Genomic DNA, 22,623 nt, shown 5'->3' with positions numbered 1-22,623 from the left:
AGCGCTCGTGTTGGCCCAGGTAACAACAGGTTTTTGACGTGGAAGCCAGAAACGGTGGACTGCGACATGGATGAGGAGTATTCCAAACCTGCTGCTTCATGGGCTGCTGACGTGAGTGGTGTTAAAGTGGAGCTCCTGCGGCCATTTCGTGGGGAAGGCCAGAAGCCATTTAGCACGTGGATTAAGCAGTTTGAAGCCGCTGTGCTTTTCATGCTAATTTGGTGAATCTTCTGCCAACTAGACTGGATGGAGCAGCTTTTCTTTTGTGGGATAGCTTTCCCCCAGATGTACAGTGTGGCTTTGAACAGATGAAAGAGAAATTAAAGGAGGCATTTGGACAGAAGCTGTTCCTGTTATACTTTCAGACGTGTGTACCTGCAAGACCTCGCCAGGTGGATGAAAGTTTGGAGGTTTATGCTGCTGACATCTCCAGGCTTGTGGCAGAGGCATATCCAAACTATGACAAAGCTGCACTGAATGGTGAGAAATTCAGGCGTTTTCTTGCTGGACTCGATCCTGCTCTCCAAGCTAAATGCCATGAGCAGGGAGTGATTGACATGGAGGAGGCACTGATAAAGGCAGGTCATTGTGAGCGGGCCAGGCTGTCCCTGAAAGCTACCGTAACTGCTGCACATTGTTCTCCATTTCATGTTGCTGTGGTGTCCTCTCTCGATGGTGTTGTGGGTGCCAACTCTGATGCTGCAGAGAACCTCTTCCATACTGTGGAACTACTCACCTCCAGGATGGAGAGCTTACAGACGGAGGTCAGAGGCCTGAAGGCACAGCGATATGAGGATGAGCGTGGTGGTCGTGGTCCATCCTCCCTGGACAACCTACAGGGAGGATGGACATGCAGGGACTGGCGGCCTGTCTGTCACTGTGACTGTGGCAGAGTTGGTTGCAGGTGTGTCGACAGAGATTTCCAGAGGGATGATCAGCCAAGGGGCCATTCTCCACAATGCGGATACTGGAGTGAATACAGGATCAGCGACTGGTCGCCTCAGGAGCAGATGCCCCGGGATGCCTCTGCGGGCTTTTCGTCACGACAGATAGACTAACTCTGGAGCACCCCTTCCTTCCGAGACACGACAGCCAAGACGAGAGGTGAGGTTCTCATCTCCTTCTCGGAGCACTCCATCTCTTTCCCCACGCCGGCCGGAGAGGGGAAACTTCCAGTAGCTGGCATTGGGACCCAGATACCAGCTTCAACGCCTCAGGGTCTAAGTGAGGGTTCAACTGCTTCGGCTCCTGACCCAGTGATAGACTCGTGTATGGTGAGCGAGTCCAAGTTTACAGCATACATTAAAGGTTTGGTGGAAGGTATGGATGTTACTATGCTGATTGTCTCTGGGTTTACTGTTTCATTGAATTCTGAGGAATTTAAGATGTCTGTCCCATCCTTACGTAAACGTGTGTTACAGACTCAGTACACATTTGGTCGAGCTTCGGGACAGCATGGGTCTGGTGGTTGCACGTACTGCGGCGCCGGTTACTAATAGGCACACTGTCACGCGACTATTGAATCCTACTGACCATGAACTGGCTCCACACCCTGGCTCACATTTGGGGGTTATACACCATGTTAACGAGTGTGACATATTTAACTCCACGGAGCTTGTTGGTTCTCAACGGGTAGCTGATCCTCTACCAGATTTATCTGAATGCACTGCAACAGATGTGCAGAGGCAGCAACTACAGGCTTTGCTGGAGGTGCATCGAGGTGTGTTCTTCCCTGGTAGAAATCATGCAGTTAAGACTGATATGATCAAGCATCTCATCAACACAGGTGACAACCAGCCAGTTACACAACAAGCTTATCGGACCTCTCCAGAAAAGAAGAAGGAGATTGAGAGGCAGGTTCAGTGTCTTCTGGAGGATGGTGTCATTGAGGAGAGCTCTAGTCCTTGGTTTTCTCCTGTGATGCTGGTGAGAAAAAAGAACAACACATAGCGGTTCTGTGAGGACTACAGGGGCCTGAATGCAGTGACAATTAAAGACTCTCATCCGCTGCCACGGGTGGACGACACGTTGGATGCCCTGGCATTTTTCGGCCTGATTGGGGAAGCTGGACAAAGACTGAATGCCAGGAAGTGCCATCTCGCCTGCAACAGTGTTGTCTTCCTGGGTCACATCATTTTGGCTGAGGGGCTCCGCCCGGACTCTCAAAACACACTCAAGGTAAAGACCTGGTCGGTACCCCAGTCGGCTACAGAAGTGCGTGCGTTCCTGGGTCTCTGCTTCGATTATCAAAGAATTGTCAAGGGTTTTGCTCAATGTGCTGCTCCTCTCAGTCACCTCACGGGGAAGAATGTCCCATTCCAGTGGACAGGAGACTGCCAGATGGCATTTGAGTTCCTTAAAGACGTTCTCTGTGCAGAACTGGTCGTCTGTCATCCTGACTTTGCTAAGCCTTTCGAACTGTACACCGATGCATCTCAGGGAGCGGTTGGTGCTGTGTTGGCACAAGACTCTGATAGTCAGGAGAAGGTGGGGGCCTAAGCTAGTCAATCTCTCACAGCGGCTGAACGCTGGTGGTCCACATTTGATAGAGAGCTGTAAGGGATCGTGTGGGCTGTCTGAAGTTTTAGGCATTATTTGGGACTTCGTCAGTTCACTATTGTCACGGATCATCAGCCATTGTTGAGTCGTTGGAAGCTCATCATTGACAATGACAGGACAGGGCGTAGAAGTCGCTGGGCCCTGGAGCTGAACCATTATGATTGGGTGACATACATACTTTTATCACTTATTTTATAGTGTGGAATGTTAGAAAAGGATTGATCAAGTGATGTTACTCAAACAGAGAACAATAGTCAATAGTTCCAGTTCACTTCAGTTATACTGATAGTTTTTACTGTATATATGGTGGGAACAACTGAGGGCGGGGACAAAAACAAAAAAAACTTATCGAAGCGCTTATATCGGAGATTTTAAACGCAGTCCCATTGAGGTGAATCGACTGCTTCATATGATATTCATTTAATGCATAAAATCTGATATTAGTTTTCTGGTTGATATTGGACCGATATCCGATGTCAGTATCGGATCCGGACATCCCTATTGAGTTCACATGAAATTTCACATTGTTTGCTAACATGCTAAAGCTAACATTAGCCCACAGTGATAAATATGTTGTAAATGTGTGAGATTATCCATAAACATGTGGGGGAGGGTTTAGCCCACCACCCTGAAATGGATGATAACATTTCCATTTGTGGTTAATAAGTTAATTTAGTCTATAATCAGAATATGTATAATTTTTATTAAGATGCACATTTTATTACTTTGTCAGGTGTGTAACATGTTCATCATGTCTAAAGCACAATATGATAAAGGTGTGTTTGTGAGGTTCCTGAATGTGTTGTGTCTTAAGGCCATGGTGCGTTCAGGGACAGATGTCTGATCAGTAAACAAAGGCAGTCTTAATCCGGATTAATCCGTATAATGTCTTTGCTGACGATGCGTCTTCATCTTAATCCCAGATTCCTTTCTACAGTAACGCTAATGCTAAGGCTAACCCCAAACGACAGCACACTGGACGCAGCGCCGCCGGGAATAAGGCTGCTGTGACAGGCGGGAGGGGCGGGGCTACTGGACAGCCATTAGAAACACAAACACACACACTGAGCTGTATCACTGTTCAAAGGGAAGTTAATAATAAGTCCTGAGAACCAACAGTCAGTGTGTGTGTGTGTGTGTGTGTGTGATCTGTGTGCTTCATTAAAACCCTGACAAGACAGAACAAAGAGCTGACTACACACACACACACACACACACACACACACACACACACACACACACACACACACACACACACACACACACACAAAGAAAAGGTAAAGTCCTGAATCAGCGACAGAGCTGAACCTGGACACACTGGGTCACCAGGGAGTGTGTGTGTGTGTGTGTGTGTGTGTGTGTGTGTGTGTGTGTGTGTGTGTGTGCTGAGTTAACAGCACTCTAATTACGGCCCCTCGTCTTCTTCTGTTCCTCAGTTTTCAAGTGGTCAGTCACTTGGCACACACACACACACACACACGCACACACACACACACACACACACACACACACACACACACGTAACACACACACACACACACACACACACACACACACACACACACGTACACACACACACACACACACACACACACACACACAATATTAATCTGGATCATTTTAACTGAATAAAATCTTTCCATAAAGATAATTCTGTCACACAGACATTTATTAATAAACTGCTGATCAATATGTTCCACTTTAGTGTGCCTGCTCTAGGGGACAGCACGTGTGAGTGAGTTCTGTAGATGAAGGTCTGTGTTACAACTCAGAACATTAAAGCTCAGAATAATCACTGAGAAAGAAACCAGTAACTAATAATAAATATATATGAAATATAGTAAAGGATACAGTTTTACTCTATCAATAATATTAAATATCTGTTTTTATTTATACAATCACACATTACACACAAGTTTAACAAAATAACACATATATAGATGTATGTCATTTTCTATATCAATAAAATAAAAAAACTCAGTATATCTTGAATCACGATATGTTGCCCAGCTCTAACACACACGTCTCTACAGACTAACATCTACAGACTGATCTACTGACCTAATAGAACAGACACAGACCATCATCTACAGACACAGGAACACATCCTACAGAGGTCTGTATAGATCTATACTGACTGTTCCCCTGTCAGTAGATCTATACAAACAGACTAGAAACACCTTCACTGACATCTACTGACATGTCTGTAGGTCCTCACTGAGGAAGATCTACTGACATTCCATTAGGATTACAGACATTTTACTGACGAAGGGCTGTGTGTGAGTGTGTGTGTCAGTGCGTGTTTTCTCTCTGAGCTCACACTGACTCACTCTAACACACACACACACACACACACACACACACACACACAGGGAGGAGATTTTCCAGCTGGAAACTTGGATGCCTACACACGCGCACACACACACGCACACACACAAAGTCCAGGTCCCTGGTTCTTAAGTCCTGGTCCAGGTTCTGGACCCCGGACCAGGACCCTCTCACCTTTGAAGCTGTCGGCTCGTGCGCCCCTCGGTCCCGCGCTCAGCAGCAGCAGCAGGAGGAGCAAAGTTCTCTCCATGTTCTCCCTCTGAACTCCTCAGACCCGCTGCTCTTCCTCTTCCTCTTCCTCTTCCTCACTCACACGCACGGACGGGCACGCGCTCAGGTGAGGCAGCGGCAGGTAAGTAAGGGGCGCGTGTCCTCCAGAGTGTGAGAGGAACACTGAGACCCTCAGCGAACCCTGTGACGTCACCGGGGGAGGGTGCGAGTCTTTTTCTATGTGTGTGTGTGTGTGTGTGTGTGTGTGTGTGTGTGTGTGTGTGTGTGTGTGTGTGTGTGTATTACTGTGTGCGTGTCTAATGCAGATGTTTGAGATTTTTTTGTTTTGTTTGAAGTTTAAAGCTCTTACAGAGCCCCGCCCCCTGCCGGTCACTTCAAACACTGAACATCTGTTTGTTCTCAGATAACGGTTTAGCTTCAGTGCGCGTGTTCTCGTACGCGCGCGCCTCTGCTGCCTCCTGCTGGACAAACTGTCAGTGAATTTACAATATAAATATTTCACTAAACTACAAAATAAAACGTCATATTTATAGAATTCTTAAGGGTTTCATTAAAAGTAAAGAGGACAATTTTACAGAAGTTTAGAAAAGAAACGCCTTCTGCACATTCAACACTTCCTGCTGCCAAGATGGAACGCCTACATGTGTGAGAGAGCGTGCACAGCTTTGTTTACAAGTTGAGTTAGCATCACTCATACAAGCTTTCCTTCCAAAATAAGATTTGCACTTTTCCAACGATGTCAGACTCTCCATCGGTAAATATAAATCCATTTTCAAAGGACCCAGTGCACATGTGAGCACGTAAACATATCATCAGAATGATTTACCCTGAATTAAAAGCCAAAAAACATCATCCACTATACCTTTAAGTGTTTTTACATTATTCATTATTAAATGCTTATTTTGTGAAATAATCATGTGATTAAAACCATGACATCATTGTTTATTAACGATCAACATCTGAGTCAAGCTCCGCCCACACACTGAAGATGTTTATTAGTATCTACCATTAGCCATATAAAATAAGCCCCGCCTCCTTATCTGAGCTATGCTCCTCTCCTTGCTCTATGTCTGCATTAGGTGTGCTAATCCCTGCCTCCTGCTTTATCTGGCTCTCAGGTGTGCTAATCTCCGCCCCCTGCTCTACATCTACCTCTGGTGTAATAAGCTCCTCCCCCTGCTCAACATCTACCGTGTACTAAGCTCCGCCCCCTGCTCTACATCTACCTTTGGTGTGCTAAGTTCCGCCTTCTGCTCCACATCTATCTCAGGTGCGCTAAGCTCCACCCCCTGTTCTACATCTACCTCAGGTATGCTAAGCTCCGCCTCTTGCTCTAACTGGCTCTCAGGTGTGCTAAGCCCCGCCCCCTGCTCTAACTGGCTCTCAGGTAGCTATAGAGCGCGCTCAGTCCGCCCTCCAGGACTTCTCGGATTGGTTTGAGCAGCGGGTTGTGGACGATGTGAAGTCCTTTATCCAAACGATGACACGCCAACTTCTCCAGACCAATCAGCTGATGCAGCTCCTAGATCACATGACCACATCATCATCATCATCATCACCTTCATCACCTTCATCACTGACATTTACCTGAGGAACGTCTTTAATGTCGTTGAAGTCCAGATTCAGCAATTCCAACCTAAAAATGTCACGTGACATCAGTCACCTGGACAGGTGTGGTTAGGGGCGTGGCTACCTGCTGAGACAGTAAAGGCTTTGGGCAGGGCGTGGTTAGGGGCGTGGCTAACTGCGGAGGCAGCCCAGGCCTTTGGGCAGGGCGTGGTTAGGTTAGGGGGTCACAGTTACCTGCTGAGGCAGCATAGGCCTTTGGGCAGGGCGTGGAGACTGTTTCCCTCTACGATGAGGATCTTCAGCTCCAGCAGAGCCTGGATGTTCTCTGCCAGGTTCTCCAGACGGTTCCCGGCCAGGTGGAGGAACACCTGAGAGGTTAGAGTTTAGCTAACGTGGATTAGTCCCCCCCCCACCCAACCTCACATACCTACCAGGGCTTTCATGCTGTAGACACAGGTGGGGACGTGGACCAGCAGGTTGTGGCTCAGGTTCAGTTTCTTCAGACGACTCAGGTTAGAGAGAGAAGATGGAAGAGAAACCAGCTGGTTGTTGGCCAGGCTGAGAACCTACACACACACACACACACACACACATCTGTCTCAGGTGGACTTAACCTGTAACTTTACCTCTAAGTAACTTTACCTCTAACTGGGAGCAGAGACTCAGTTCTTCAGGAACTTCTGTCAGTTTGTTCCTGTACGCGAAAAGAACCCGAAGCTTCTTCAACTGACCGATCTCTGCAGGAAGAGAGCTGAGCTACACACACACACACACACACACATACACTAGTTAAACTGGTTAAATGGATTTATGTGGTGTACTTGGTAAAGGTCACCTGGTTGCCCCACAGGTTGAGAACCACCAGGTTGCAGAGTGAGGCGGTCTGAGGAGGAAAATTCTTCAGGCTGTTCAGAGACAGGTTGAGTTTCTGCAGATCCTGGAGCTCCCACAGGTCCTCAGGAACCTCCTGTAGAGAGAAGGACCAGGATCAGGAGCCACAAAGATCAAGAACTAGAACCTTAATCTCCAACTGACCATGGCTCATTGGTAGAGTGGCTCGTTCAATAACTGAAGGGTTAGGGGTTCTAATCTTGCTCTATCCAAGTCATTGTCGTCCTGTTCTTGGGCAAGGCACTTTACTCACATTGCCTGGTATGAATGTTGGTGGTGGGAGGGGCCGTAAGCAGTAGGGATGCAACGGTAGAGTTTTCCCACGGTTCGGTATGTATCACGGTTTTTGGGCCACGGTAACGGTACGGTTTCAATATCTTAATATAAACCTACTCAGACTAGCAAAGGCAATATTACATTGTAAAAGCAATAAAAGCACAATTATAATCAAACCACTAACAGTGCACTATCAGATGAAATTAAACAGCAAACATCAAACACAAATTAAATATTAAGTTTAGTACTAACACTTAAATGTGAATTGCCTTGACCCGTTATGAAAATATTAAATGTTAACAACAAAAGGACCCATAATAATTGAACAAGAGGGCTTAAAGGGGGTATCATGTTTTTTTCAGGCACATAGTACCATAGAGCGTACTCAAATATCTATGCTACCTAATTGTTTTGGGAAAAAGCAGGAAATATGGAAAAAAAAAAAAAATTCCCTTTCCGTTTGTAGCACACGGTTTGGATTTTGCCTCTGTCTTTTTAAGAAACTCCAAGCTTGTCTGACACGCCCATGAACACGCCCCCTTCAGTACTCACAAACAAGCATGGATGTTGTTCTGGATACTTTCTACATTTTTGAATGGTTATGAAGGTGAAGAATGCTAACGTACACACACACACACACACACACACACACACACACACACACACACACACACACACACACACACACACACACATTGAACGGTTTGGTTAAATACCGAATATTGTTGCATCCTTAGTAGGCAGCCACACATCTGTCAGTCTGCCCCAAGGCAGCTGTGGCTACATTGTAGCTTACCACCACCGGTATGACTTATGTTAATAAATAATAGTGTCTGTACGCACTTTTGAGTGTCCTTGAAAAAAGCGTTATATATTATCTACAACAGAACCTGATCTAGAACCAAGACTGAGACCATGATCTGTCTCTGGTCTACAGTGGTTAGCTCAGCTATATCCCTACTGTCTGTTAATGTCTTATTAATATCTGTTTGTTGATTCCTCAAAGTTATGATTTAGTTTAAACATCTACATTAGAACCAGTGTAGATGATTGTTCAGATTTTATAAACAGGATACTGAAGGTCTAATGTTGATGGTTCTACAGCGCCACCTGATGGTCACTATGAGCCTCTACACTGGATTAGTCTAATTATCACCAAGTCAGAAAGTCATGGATTACAAATACTCACGTCGCTGTAATTGAGTTACTTTTATGGATACTTGTACTTCTTTGAGTGTTTTTCAAAGTTATTTTATTTTTTAAAAGAAGTAATTAGTTACTTTTCTACAACTGTTACCGAGTAAATTCTTTTTTTTTGTGATCATTTTTTATTTCCGTTCCATGGCTATTAAACATGAACCCATGTGTTAGTCATTCTCCTTTCTTTGGTTCAGGTTGTGGTAAATATTATGTTATATTATGTTATATTATATTATATTATATTATATTATATTATATTATATTATATTATATTATATTATATTATATTATATTATATTATATTATCCACATGGAACACTTTGAGTTCATAACTGTATCTGTACTTGAAGCCTGAGAATGTATTTAATTTTAAATGTATTGATTGTCAGTAATAGTGTGTAGTTGTGTGTCCGTAATAGTGTGTAGTTGTGTGTCAGTAATAGTGTGTAGTTGTGTGTCAGTAATAGTGTGTATTTGTGTGTCACTAATAGTGTGTAGTTGTGTGTCAGTAATAGTGTGTATTTGTGTGTCACTAATAGTGTGTAGTTGTGTGTCACTAATAGTGTGTATTTGTGTGTCAGTAATAGTGTGTATTTGTGTGTCAGTAATAGTGTGTAGTTGTGTGTCAGTAATAGTGTGTAGTTGTGTGTCAGTAAGTGTGTAGTTGTGTGTCAGTAATAGTGTGTAGTTGTGTGTCACTAATAGTGTGTAGTTGTGTGTCAGTAATAGTGTGTAGTTGTGTGTCAGTAATAGTGTGTAGTTGTGTGTCACTAATAGTGTGTAGTTGTGTGTCAGTAATAGTGTGTAGTTGTGTGTCAGTAATAGTGTGTAGTTGTGTGTCAGTAATAGTGTGTAGTTGTGTGTCAGTAAGTGTGTAGTTGTGTGTCAGTAATAGTGTGTAGTTGTGTGTCAGTAATAGTGTGTAGTTGTGTGTCACTAATAGTGTGTAGTTGTGTGTCAGTAATAGTGTGTAGTTGTGTGTCAGTAATAGTGTGTATTTGTGTGTCAGTAATAGTGTGTAGTTGTGTGTCAGTAATAGTGTGTAGTTGTGTGTCAGTAATAGTGTGTATTTGTGTGTCAGTAATAGTGTGTAGTTGTGTGTCAGTAAGTGTGTAGTTGTGTGTCAGTAAGTGTGTAGTTGTGTGTCAGTAATAGTGTGTAGTTGTGTGTCAGTAATAGTGTGTAGTTGTGTCACTAATAGTGTGGGTGTGTGTCAGTAATAGTGTGTAGTTGTGTGTCAGTAATAGTGTGTAGTTGTGTGTCACTAATAGTGTGTAGTTGTGTCAGTAATAGTGTGTAGTTGTGTGTCAGTAATAGTATGTAGTTGTGTGTCACTAATAGTGTGTAGTTGTGTGTCAGTAATAGTGTGTAGTTGTGTCAGTAATAGTGTGTAGTTGTGTGTCAGTAATAGTGTGTAGTTGTGTGTCACTAATAGTGTGTAGTTGTGTCAGTAATAGTGTGTAGTTGTGTGTCAGTAATAGTGTGTAGTTGTGTGTCAGTAATAGTGTGTAGTTGTGTCAGTAATAGTGTGTAGTTGTGTCAGTAATAGTGTGTAGTTGTGTGTCAGTAATAGTGTGTAGTTGTGTGTCACTAATAGTGTGTAGTTGTGTGTCAGTAATAGTGTGTAGTTGTGTGTCAGTAATAGTGTGTAGTTGTGTCAGTAATAGTGTGTAGTTGTGTGTCAGTAATAGTGTGTAGTTGTGTGTCACTAATAGTGTGTAGTTGTGTCAGTAATAGTGTGTAGTTGTGTGTCACTAATAGTGTGTAGTTGTGTCAGTAATAGTGTGTAGTTGTGTCAGTAATAGTGTGTAGTTGTGTGTCACTAATAGTGTGTAGTTGTGTGTCAGTAATAGTGTGTAGTTGTGTGTCAGTAATAGTGTGTAGTTGTGTGTCACTAATAGTGTGTAGTTGTGTGTCACTAATAGTGTGTAGTTGTGTGTCAGTAATAGTGTGTAGTTGTGTCACTAATAGTGTGTAGTTGTGTCACTAATAGTGTGTAGTTGTGTCAGTAATAGTGTGTAGTTGTGTGTCACTAATAGTGTGTAGTTGTGTGTCAGTAATAGTGTGTAGTTGTGTGTCACTAATAGTGTGTAGTTGTGTGTCACTAATAGTGTGTAGTTGTGTCAGTAATAGTGTGTAGTTGTGTCAGTAATAGTGTGTAGTTGTGTGTCAGTAATAGTGTGTAGTTGTGTGTCAGTAATAGTGTAGTTGTGTCAGTAATAGTGTGTAGTTGTGTGTCAGTAATAGTGTGTAGTTGTGTCAGTAATAGTGTGTAGTTGTGTCAGTAATAGTGTGTAGTTGTGTGTCACTAATAGTGTGTAGTTGTGTGTCACTAATAGTGTGTAGTTGTGTGTCACTAATAGTGTGTAGTTGTGTGTCAGTAATAGTGTGTAGTTGTGTCAGTAATAGTGTGTAGTTGTGTGTCAGTAATAGTGTGTAGTTGTGTGTCAGTAATAGTGTGTAGTTGTGTGTCAGTAATAGTGTGTAGTTGTGTGTCAGTATTAGTGTGTAGTTGTGTGTCACTAATAGTGTGTAGTTGTGTCAGTAATAGTGTGTAGTTGTGTGTCAGTAATAGTGTGTAGTTGTGTGTCAGTAATAGTGTGTAGTTGTGTGTCACTAATAGTGTGTAGTTGTGTGTCACTAATAGTGTGTAGTTGTGTGTCAGTAATAGTGTGTAGTTGTGTGTCAGTAATAGTGTGTAGTTGTGTGTCACTAATAGTGTGTAGTTGTGTCAGTAATAGTGTGTAGTTGTGTGTCAGTAATAGTGTGTAGTTGTGTGTCAGTAATAGTGTGTAGTTGTGTGTCAGTAATAGTGTGTAGTTGTGTGTCACTAATAGTGTGTAGTTGTGTGTCAGTAATAGTATGTAGTTGTGTGTCGTATAGTTGTAGTTGTGTGTCACTAATAGTGTGTAGTTGTGTCAGTAATAGTGTGTAGTTGTGTGTCAGTAATAGTGTGTAGTTGTGTGTCAGTAATAGTGTGTAGTTGTGTGTCAGTAATAGTGTGTAGTTGTGTCACTAATAGTGTAGTTGTGTCAGTAATAGTGTGTAGTTGTGTGTCAGTAATAGTGTGTAGTTGTGTGTCAGTAATAGTGTGTAGTTGTCAGTAATAGTGTGTAGTTGTCAGTAATAGTGTGTAGTTGTGTGTCAGTAATAGTGTGTAGTTGTGTGTCACTAATAGTGTGTAGTTGTGTGTCAGTAATAGTGTGTAGTTGTGTGTCACTAATAGTGTGTAGTTGTGTGTCAGTAATAGTGTGTAGTTGTCAGTAATAGTGTGTAGTTGTCAGTAATAGTGTGTAGTTGTGTGTCAGTAATAGTGTGTAGTTGTGTCACTAATAGTGTAGTTGTGTCAGTAATAGTGTGTAGTTGCGTGTCAGTAATAGTGTGTCACTAATAGTGTGTAGTTGTGTCAGTAATAGTGTGTAGTTGTGTGTCACTAATAGTGTGTAGTTGTGTGTCAGTAATAGTGTGTAGTTGTGTGTCAGTAATAGTGTGTAGTTGTGTGTCAGTAATAGTGTGTAGTTGTGTGTCACTAATAGTGTGTAGTTGTGTCAGTAATAGTGTGTAGTTGTGTGTCAGTAATAGTGTGTAGTTGTGTGTCAGTAATAGTGTGTAGTTGTGTGTAGTTGTGTGTCACTAATAGTGTGTAGTTGTGTCAGTAATAGTGTGTAGTTGTGTGTCAGTAATAGTGTGTAGTTGTGGTCACTATAGTGTGTAGTTGTGTGTCACTAATAGTGTGTAGTGTGGTGTCAGCTCATAGTGTGTAGTTGTGTCAGTAATAGTGTGTAGTTGTGTGTCAGTAATAGTGTGTAGTTGTGTGTCACTAATAGTGTGTAGTTGTGTGTCAGTAATAGTGTAGTTGTGTGTCAGTAAGTGTGTAGTTGTGTGTCAGTAATAGTGTGTAGTGTGTGTCACTAATAGTGTGTAGTTGTGTCAGTAATAGTGTGTAGTTGTGTGTCAGTAATAGTGTTGTAGTGTGTGTCAGTAATAGTGTGTAGTTGTGTGTCAGTAATAGTGTGTAGTTGTGTGTCACTAATAGTGTGTAGTTGTGTGTCACTAATAGTGTGTAGTTGTGTCAGTAATAGTGTGTAGTTGTGTGTCAGTAATAGTGTGTAGTTGTGTGTCAGTAATAGTGTGTAGTTGTGTCACTAATAGTGTAGTTGTGTCAGTAATAGTGTGTAGTTGTGTGTCAGTAATAGTGTGTAGTTGTGTGTCACTAATAGTGTGTAGTTGTGTGTCAGTAATAGTGTGTAGTTGTGTGTCAGTAATAGTGTGTAGTTGTGTGTCACTAATAGTGTGTAGTTGTGTCAGTAATAGTGTGTAGTTGTGTGTCAGTAATAGTGTGTAGTTGTGTCAGTAAGTGTGTAGTTGTGTGTCAGTAATAGTGTGTAGTTGTGTGTCAGTAATAGTGTGTAGTTGTGTGTCACTAATAGTGTGTAGTTGTGTCAGTAATAGTATGTAGTTGTGTGTCAGTAATAGTGTGTAGTTGTGTGTCAGTAATAGTGTGTAGTTGTGTGTCAGTAATAGTGTGTAGTTGTGTGTCAGTAATAGTGTGTAGTTGTGTCACTAATAGTGTAGTTGTGTGTCAGTAATAGTGTGTAGTTGCGTGTCAGTAATAGTGTGTAGTTGTGTCAGTAATAGTGTGTAGTTGTGTGTCAGTAATAGTGTGTAGTTGTGTGTCAGTAATAGTGTGTAGTTGTGTGTCAGTAATAGTGTGTAGTTGTGTGTCAGTAATAGTGTGTAGTTGTGTGTCAGTAATAGTGTGTAGTTGTGTCAGTAATAGTGTGTAGTTGTGTGTCACTAATAGTGTGTAGTTGTGTCAGTAATAGTATGTAGTTGTGTGTCAGTAATAGTGTGTAGTTGTGTGTCACTCATAGTGTGTAGTTGTGTGTCAGTAATAGTGTGTAGTTGTGTGTCACTCATAGTGTGTAGTTGTGTCAGTAATAGTGTGTAGTTGTGTGTCACTAATAGTGTGTAGTTGTGTGTCACTAATAGTGTGTAGTTGTGTGTCAGTAATAGTGTGTAGTTGTGTCAGTAATAGTGTGTAGTTGTGTCAGTAATAGTGTGTAGTTGTGTGTCAGTAATAGTGTGTAGTTGTGTGTCACTAATAGTGTGTAGTTGTGTGTCACTAATAGTGTGTAGTTGTGTGTCAGTAATAGTGTGTAGTTGTGTCAGTAATAGTGTGTAGTTGTGTGTCAGTAATAGTGTGTAGTTGTGTGTCAGTAATAGTGTGTAGTTGTGTGTCAGTAATAGTGTGTAGTTGTGTGTCACTAATAGTGTGTAGTTGTGTCAGTAATAGTGTGTAGTTGTGTGTCAGTAATAGTGTGTAGTTGTGTGTCACTAATAGTGTGTAGTTGTGTGTCACTAATAGTGTGTAGTTGTGTCAGTAATAGTGTGTAGTTGTGTGTCAGTAATAGTGTGTAGTTGTGTCACTAATAGTGTAGTTGTGTCAGTAATAGTGTGTAGTTGTGTGTCACTAATAGTGTGTAGTTGTGTGTCATTAATAGTGTGTAGTTGTGTGTCAGTAATAGTGTAGTTGTGTGTCAGTAAGTGTGTAGTTGTGTGTCAGTAATAGTGTGTAGTTGTGTGTCAGTAATAGTGTGTAGTTGTGTGTCACTAGTAGTGTGTAGTTGTGTCAGTAATAGTGTGTAGTTGTGTGTCAGTAATAGTGTGTAGTTGTGTGTCACTAATAGTGTGTAGTTGTGTGTCAGTAATAGTGTGTAGTTGTGTCAGTATAGTGTGTAGTTGTGTCAAGTAATAGTGTGTAGTGTGTGTCACTAATAGTGTTGTAGTTGTGTTGTCCAGTAATGTAATAGTGTGTAGTTGTGTGTCAGTAATAGTGTGTAGTTGTGTGTCAGTAATAGTGTGTAGTTGTGTGTCAGTAATAGTGTGTAGTTGTGTCACTAATAGTGTAGTTGTGTCAGTAATAGTGTGTAGTTGTGTGTCAGTAATAGTGTGTGGTTGTGTGTCACTAATAGTGTGTAGTTGTGTCAGTAATAGTATGTAGTTGTGTGTCAGTAATAGTGTGTAGTTGTGTGTCAGTAATAGTGTGTAGTTGTGTGTCAGTAATAGTGTGTAGTTGTGTCAGTAATAGTGTGTAGTTGTGTCAGTAATAGTGTGTAGTTGTGTCAGTAATAGTGTGTAGTTGTCAGTAATAGTGTGTAGTTGTGTGTCAGTAATAGTGTGTAGTTGTGTCACTAATAGTGTAGTTGTGTCAGTAATAGTGTGTAGTTGCGTGTCAGTAATAGTGTGTAGTTGTGTGTCAGTAATAGTGTGTAGTTGTGTGTCAGTAATAGTGTGTAGTTGTGTGTCAGTAATAGTGTGTAGTTGTGTGTCAGTAATAGTATGTAGTTGTGTGTCAGTAATAGTGTGTAGTTGTGTGTCACTAATAGTGTGTAGTTGTGTCAGTAATAGTGTGTAGTTGTGTGTCAGTAATAGTGTGTAGTTGTGTGTCAGTAATAGTGTGTAGTTGTGTCACTAATAGTGTAGTTGTGTCAGTAATAGTGTGTAGTTGTGTCAGTAATAGTGTGTAGTTGTGTGTCACTAATAGTGTGTAGTTGTGTGTCAGTAATAGTGTGTAGTTGTGTGTCAGTAAGTGTGTAGTTGTGTGTCAGTAATAGTGTGTCAGTAATAGTGTGTAGTTGTGTGTCAGTAATAGTGTGTAGTTGTGTGTCAGTAATAGTGTGTAGTTGTGTGTCAGTAATAGTGTGTAGTTGTGTCAGTAATAGTGTGTAGTTGTGTGTCACTAATAGTGTGTAGTTGTGTGTCACTAATAGTGTGTAGTTGTGTCAGTAATAGTGTGTAGTTGTCAGTAATAGTGTGTAGTTGTCAGTAATAGTGTGTAGTTGTGTGTCAGTAATAGTGTGTAGTTGTGTCACTAATAGTGTAGTTGTGTCAGTAATAGTGTGTAGTTGCGTGTCAGTAATAGTGTGTAGTTGTGTCAGTAATAGTGTGTAGTTGTGTGTCAGTAATAGTGTGTAGTTGTGTGTCAGTAATAGTGTGTAGTTGTGTGTAGTTGTGTGTCACTAATAGTGTGTAGTTGTGTGTCAGTAATAGTGTGTGTGGTACCTTGAGTCCTCGTCGTGCCAGCATCAGAACTTTGTTCTCCGTGTGTCTGATGGAGACTTCTTCTGTGGTGGAATTCCTCCTCTCCTCCATCACCTCCTGATGACACATGACTCCGCCCATCGCTGTGTCTCAGACGTTCTCCTTCCACTCTGGGTTGGTTCTACCAATGCAACGTTCTCCTGATGTTTGAGCAGCAGGAACTCGTCCTTCCCTCGTTCTGTAACCTTTAACTAATCACTGAGTGTATTTATAGTCACTCACAGAGCAACACAACATCAACACAACTACACATCACCACATAAACAACTACACATCACCACATAAACACAACTACACAAGGCACGTTCTCTTTACGTCGTCAGAAATCAAAGCTGCAACTTTATCAGCTACAAACAGAGCAGATCTTCCTCAGAGAGGAAGAGGAGGGGCTATTTAAACACACACGGTGCTGTCACTCACTCACACACACACACACACACACACACAGTCACTCACTCACTCACACACACACACACACAGTCACACATACACACACATTACACACACACACACACACACACACACACACACACACACACACACACACACACACACACACACACACACACACACCATGTGACTGCTGAGCTCTTTGTGTTATGCGATGATGATGATGAAAAAGTCATGGGAGGAGTTAAGGACTTTATTATTGGAAACCAGCCATTCACAAGTCTGTGCACAGCCGGGCTCCGCCCCATTACCACTGAAGAGGGCGGAGCCTGGCTGTGCATTGGTAGGTGTGTGAAGGTAAACATTTGAGGGAATGATATAAAATAATGTCCAGCTGTTTGTCGCCATGGTGACGTCTTCAGTGGCTTCATAAATATACGATGAGGATGAAGAGCGCTCGGCAACGAGAGAGAAGACGTGATGATAAGGCTCCTCCCCCTCCAGGGGTGACACTTTCTTAAATCTGAGGAGGAAACAGACTTATTTTGGTATTCTGATCTGCAGCTCAGCGCGCTTTATTTTGAAATCTCACGTCATCGATGTCCTCGTCGTCGTCTCCGATGTCGTCGAACTGGATCTCATCATCGTCTCCAGGACCAAACGTGTCCGTCTCATTGATTTTAGCTGAAATACACAAATACACACAATCAATGCATTTCACTCATTACTCAGTGTGTGCGTGTGCGTTCTTTTGTGTGTATATTTGTACTGTATGTATCATGTGTTTCTTTATTAGTTTAGTCTTTATTTGAAGGGACAATGCATAGAAACATTAAAATCATAAAAGACAGATATTCTACAGCTGATTATAGCTAAACACAGTTTCCATCTGTATAAAACATACAATAACATGCCATCAGTTACAATACTAAAAAGAACAGTCAGAATATACACTCTCACATGAACACCTCTCATTTACAGCACCTGGTCAAATACATCCTGTCATTATTTATAAACATTAACCATAAGTTCAATACAGTACAATTCAAAAAACACACGTTCATCTGCTCTCGTTCATGAATATAAACATATTACCAGTAATGCATTAGTGTGTGTGTGTTTTACTGTTACTGTCAGGGTTGGGCTGAATTATAATTGTAATTGCATAATTGAATTCAATTATGACATAATTATGAAAAATCTGTTGCTGTTATAGTCATAATTCAATTTTAATTGTCATGAAAACTGTCAATTACAAAGTAATTAAACTGTAACCTGGTGAAGCATGTTACAGTTCTACGTCTCACACATACGTAGTTAATAATTATCATATGTTAAATATCTACTTTCCCTGTCAGATGTATTTATAAATAATATAGTGAGTATAGTGACAGACCAATTATATTGATTAGTATATTTTACAGCTGATTAAAGACATGAGTCAAACAGGCCCATTAGCATTAGAGATGCTAACAGAAAGCTAACACAAGAGGAAGGTTATGTTATTTATTAAAGGCTCAGAAATTGTGATTAATTGTAATTAAACTTCAGTAATTAAAACACGTGTGTGTGTATATCTGTGTGTGTGTATTTATATATATCCGTGTGTGTGTGTGTATATGGACTTGGACATGATTTATATAGAGTTTTATCACCACACTTTACATATCAGCTCATTCACCAGTGGGACAGGACTGACATGCAAGGCACTAGTCGACCACTGGGAGCAACTTAGGGTTCAGTGTTTTGCCCAAGGACAGTTCGACACATAGTCAGGTACTGGGATCGAACTCCCAACCTCTCGATCAGAAGACGACCCACTACCACCTGAGCCACGATCGCCCCTATATATATATATCCGTGTGTGCGTTTATATATATATATATATCTGTGTGTGTGTGTATATATATATATCTGTGTGTGTGTGTGTGTAAGTATATATCTGTGTGTGTGTATATATATGTGTGTGTTACCGTGCTCAGGCAGCTCTCCGTAGGCCTTCAGACTTCTTGCTTCATCAGCGTTATACTTCAGGATGACGTCAGCCTTGTTGTCCTGACAAACAAACAAACAAACACAGTGAGCACTCCCCCTGCTGGTTATCAGTGTGTGTGTGTGACGAAATAACAGGGTAACCACAGTGTGTGTAGTTGTGTGTATCACCTGGTAATCTCTCAGTCCGACCAGGATGATATCTGACGTGTTGATCCAAACCTACGTGCACACACAGTTAAAGTAATCAGTTAGTAGATGAGGACAAGTATTTCTTCATTGTATACTAGCAGTGACATGTTAGCCCTGATTCTAACAGCGTTAGCTTCTTTGACTGACAACAGGTTTCACTCCACTGCACAACAGCAACACAACTTTCCAATAGTGCAACTAAAACGACTTCACTGTCAATCCTCTGTAGTGTCCACCCTAACTCCTTTACCCTCATACGCCCCTCCCTCTTCTTTAGGGAGGGGCTGCTGATGCTCACAAATACACAACATGGTCAAATTTCTCAACTAGGAGGACGGGCATTGGGAGAGTCCGTAAGTCCTGACGACATGGAAGACATCCACCAGTATGGAATTACGATAAGTCTTCTGCTGATTGGATCTGGCATTTTCCTGATTTATCGCAAAATTCGGATTACGTTGGCAGCACTATTGGAATGCCGCTCATCATCGATGGAAGGGGCCGAGCTCTCAGAACTCTCTGATGGATTCCACCGTGATGAACTTAAAGAGGAGTGGAGAGTTTGTCTCAAGGAAATAGTCACATTATTGAATTATTGATCAAATGACCAGGAACAATAGGGCTGGCAGTCAATGTTGTGGCTAGCTTGTCTGAAAACATCTCTTATCTCATTCGGCCTCTAAGAACAGCCTGTCAAGGTCTGTTTTTTTTCTCCACACTCTCCATGGATGGATGTTGTTTTGACACTCTGACCTTTCCCTTACTTTCCATGAACACCTGCGATCTGGCTCGGCTAACAAACTCTCTAGGTCATATCTACGGTAACGCCGTCTCACCTCATTGGCTGAAGAACTAAGAGAGACTATAGCAGTGTCTCAGTAAACAGGCTTAACTCAAAGAACACTTCACTCCCATATTTTCACATACACAACCTGTTTCTTCACCGTCTCCACTGGCCCCCTCCGCACCTCCCTCCCTGGAGAGGCAGCAGGAGGCGAGCCGTAATGGCAGCGCCATCCTGTGGTCGACCTGTGAACTACCCATCCTAAGACCCATTCCCTGTGCCAACGCGCTGAAGTATTGAATGTTGAATATTGTGTTTGTCAGTTTTTGTTGCAATGTTTGCTTAAGAGTTTTTTTCATGATCCAAAACTCCGCCCCCTCTCTACAAGGACCTAGTTTGGTTTTTGCCTTTGTTTTTTACCTCTTCTTCTCACCCATTATTTCATATTTCTCATCTAAGAAACGGAGCGCTGCTCTTGTGGCTGCTCCACAGTTCTCCCGTACCTGTCCCTCATGTGATATGTTTTTATCTTTCATGTTTCTTGGTTGGGATGGAACTGAAACGCTCCTCAGGGATAAAGAAAGTTTTCTGAATCTAAATAAAACATTAGTTTGTACCCAACTGTCAGCAATACATGTTGTGTTAACCTTAGAACCAACAATTTGTGTGTGTTTTAGTGTGTTGTGTACCTTTTTCCGCAGCTTTCCTCTGATGTGACAAAGTCGTTTGGTTCCATCGAAGCACATCGCCTCCAAACGGCCGTTTCCCAACATCTTAATGACCTGAGCGTATTCTGACACACACACACACACACACACACTTATACATGAGTTTTCTGTGTTGCGGTTGTGTTGTATGTGTAGTGGTTGTGCATTTGCTCACCCTGTCCATCCTCCTTAAACACCAGCTCTCTCTTCTCAGATTCATTCTCGTTCTTTCCACGCCGCCGATTCTTACCTCCCTTACCTACACACACACACACACACACACACACACACACAAACCATTAGTTTGTTTACATACTTTTCTACAATCATTATTGTTTGTAAATAATCTCTTTCTCTTATTTTAACCAGTAAATAAAAAAACACTAACTAAATGAAACAAAAGTGTGTGCTATTAATCAGTTCTCTGTAATAATATAAATTTTATTCCATTTAATATTTGTAGGTTATATTTAAGTGTACTTTCCTACTGTCATTGTTTTCTCTACTTACTGACGTAACATTTTATTTCTACATTTCAAAAATAAATACAATAGAAATCAGATCAACTATTATAGTTTGAAATGTTCATCATAATTGTCCTGTCACTTATATAATTACATTAATTTATTTGTAACGAGTCCATGAAACATTATTTCCTTAAGTTTATCAGTTTAAAGGCCATACATTAACGATGAATTGGTTAAAGTGCAGTTAAACCTACAGTAGTGTAGTCTCCTACTGACAGTGTTATTAACCAACAGACTAACTAGCTGCTTTTTATTTGCACTCATATGAAGATACATGATGTCAAGATAAAGAAAACATTGTGTAGGAGAGAAATGAAGCCTAATAGCTTATTAAATATACACACGACAAAAACACAACTTAAAAGAAAATTTAAAAAACAAACGACAACAGAACAAAGTTGTATTGTAATGAAAGAGAGTGAGTTAATTTTATAGTTTTAGTTAAATGTTAATGCTGAGACAAAAGATACTTTATTAGCTTAGCCATAAATGTTTTCAATGTAAGATCATTTATTAAGGATTTCTCAAGAGAATTCTATATTTTGGGACCGCGAAATTTAATATAGCATTTATGATTATATGTAGAACAATATGGTAAATGAATCATTTTAACAGCTAGGTTGGTTAATTAACTGGTTAGTTCACTAACTAACTGCTTAGTAGAAGTTAACTAGCCGTGTAGCCGCCCGATGCTAGCTCTCGTTAGCCACCGGCGTCACGTTTTCGTGCGTGTCTCCGCGTGGCACGCTCACGAACACTGACAGACACACGCGCGTAGTTGGGCCGTGCGCGCGCTCACCTTTATTTTTGGGCATTTTCTTCTTCTTTTTCTCGTAGTTTTCTCTCTTTTACTGTTTCTACCGCTCGGTGTGATTCACGGAGAAGCTACCAACCGTTAGCCGCTAAACGCTATCTGCTCTGCGCATGCGCACATCTCAGCACTCTTCTTCTAACTCAGTTGCGACAACGGAAGTTCGAAAGGCTTCTTCTTCTTCTTCTTCTTCTTCTTCTTCTTCTTCTTCTTTTGGCGAGTGGCACCTAGTATTGCAGGTGCATATTCCGCCACCTACTGTTTTGGAGTGTACATAATCTAACATAAAAATAACCCCGCCCCCACTAGACTGTACACCTCCCACCACTAGTTTTACTGCTCCTCCCACTACAGCTCCTTCTCTGCTCCTTTCACAATGATTTGTATCTTTGATCAGTACATCATGTATCCAATCATTATTATCTGAGCTAACACCACTCCTTCAAATCCAATCAATATTCTATCGTCATTCCTTCTTTATTTCTGAACAGCCTCTTCATTCTTTTCACTCCTCTAATCTCCTTTCCTAAGGCTGTCCAAACTCTCCTTAAATCCAACCCCAGATATTAGTCCTCTTCATACTCTGTTCTGTCCAATCACATCTAACACCTTAGTTCTACACACACTTCATCCTTATTGTTTTATCTTTCTGTACTTTTGTTTTACAGTCAGTAAAACTATCTCCTACTTTACTTTTTAACTCTAGTTAATGTAAATGAACTGCACCTCTACACATCTATGTTGTCTAACTCTAGTTTTAACATGACTTACCATCGTGTCTGTCTTCACTACTGCTTTCCTCTAACATCCTTTTATTGATCATCTCTGCTGTTCCATCATTTCTATTCCCTCCTTTCTCTAAGTTTCATCTTCCTTCCTCGTCCTCTGTGTGTGTGTTAGGTATTTGCAAGTTTCTTTGTGTTTATTATATTATACATTTATATGACTTTAAGACATTGTTCTTTTTATTTCTTGGTTATAAGGTAGTTTTTGGTTGTGATTAAATTACCTCTTCTTTATTTTTATACTGTTTTCCAATTTGGGGATTTTTAATATATAAAT

The 22,623-nt window shown here is 41.3% G+C and overlaps 3 protein-coding genes across 6 annotated transcripts in view; all 3 read right to left on the bottom strand.

The window, feature by feature from the left end:
* Positions 1 to 5,863, bottom strand: part of LOC114454076 (receptor-type tyrosine-protein phosphatase mu) — a 44,412-nt gene extending 38,549 nt beyond the window's left edge. Inside the window, 1 exon segment of the mRNA XM_074783790.1 lies at positions 5,062 to 5,863. Within this exon segment, the coding sequence (XP_074639891.1) occupies positions 5,062 to 5,137 (76 nt within the window). The 5' untranslated portion in view covers positions 5,138 to 5,863.
* Positions 5,864 to 6,039: 176 nt separating this feature from the next.
* On the bottom strand, positions 6,040 to 16,560 carry LOC114454078 (leucine-rich repeat-containing protein 30-like). 4 transcript variants are annotated; one of them, XM_028434219.1, is made up of 7 exons: positions 16,120 to 16,555; positions 7,523 to 7,654; positions 7,330 to 7,443; positions 7,119 to 7,253; positions 6,922 to 7,055; positions 6,706 to 6,754; positions 6,040 to 6,640 (listed from the first exon to the last, which is right to left on the bottom strand). In XM_028434219.1, the coding sequence occupies exons 1-7, from the start codon at positions 16,237 to 16,239 to the stop codon at positions 6,491 to 6,493; spliced, it is 834 nt and encodes a 277-aa protein (XP_028290020.1). In that variant the 5' UTR covers positions 16,240 to 16,555; the 3' UTR covers positions 6,040 to 6,490. The 4 variants fall into 4 exon arrangements, 2 of the variants coding, with proteins under 2 accessions (XP_028290020.1, XP_028290021.1); XM_028434220.1 differs by having other exon boundaries at positions 6,499 to 6,640; positions 7,115 to 7,253; positions 16,120 to 16,557; XR_003672512.1 differs by having other exon boundaries at positions 6,541 to 6,640; positions 6,706 to 6,814; positions 7,115 to 7,253; positions 16,120 to 16,560.
* A 227-nt stretch (positions 16,561 to 16,787) lies between these two features.
* eif1axb (eukaryotic translation initiation factor 1A X-linked b) lies at positions 16,788 to 21,769 on the bottom strand. Its single transcript, XM_028434063.1, has 7 exons — positions 21,550 to 21,769; positions 20,399 to 20,482; positions 20,206 to 20,309; positions 18,712 to 18,762; positions 18,522 to 18,603; positions 17,141 to 17,232; positions 16,788 to 17,071 (listed from the first exon to the last, which is right to left on the bottom strand). Exons 1-7 carry the CDS (start codon positions 21,563 to 21,565, stop codon positions 17,066 to 17,068), a joined length of 435 nt encoding a protein of 144 aa, XP_028289864.1. The 5' UTR covers positions 21,566 to 21,769; the 3' UTR covers positions 16,788 to 17,065.
* Positions 21,770 to 22,623: the final 854 nt, after the last annotated feature.

The sequence above is a fragment of the Gouania willdenowi genome, chromosome 20, assembly GCF_900634775.1.
Source record: "Gouania willdenowi chromosome 20, fGouWil2.1, whole genome shotgun sequence".
Taxonomy (NCBI): Eukaryota; Metazoa; Chordata; class Actinopteri; order Blenniiformes; family Gobiesocidae; genus Gouania; species Gouania willdenowi.
This window is presented reverse-complemented; position numbering and strand designations above follow the sequence as displayed.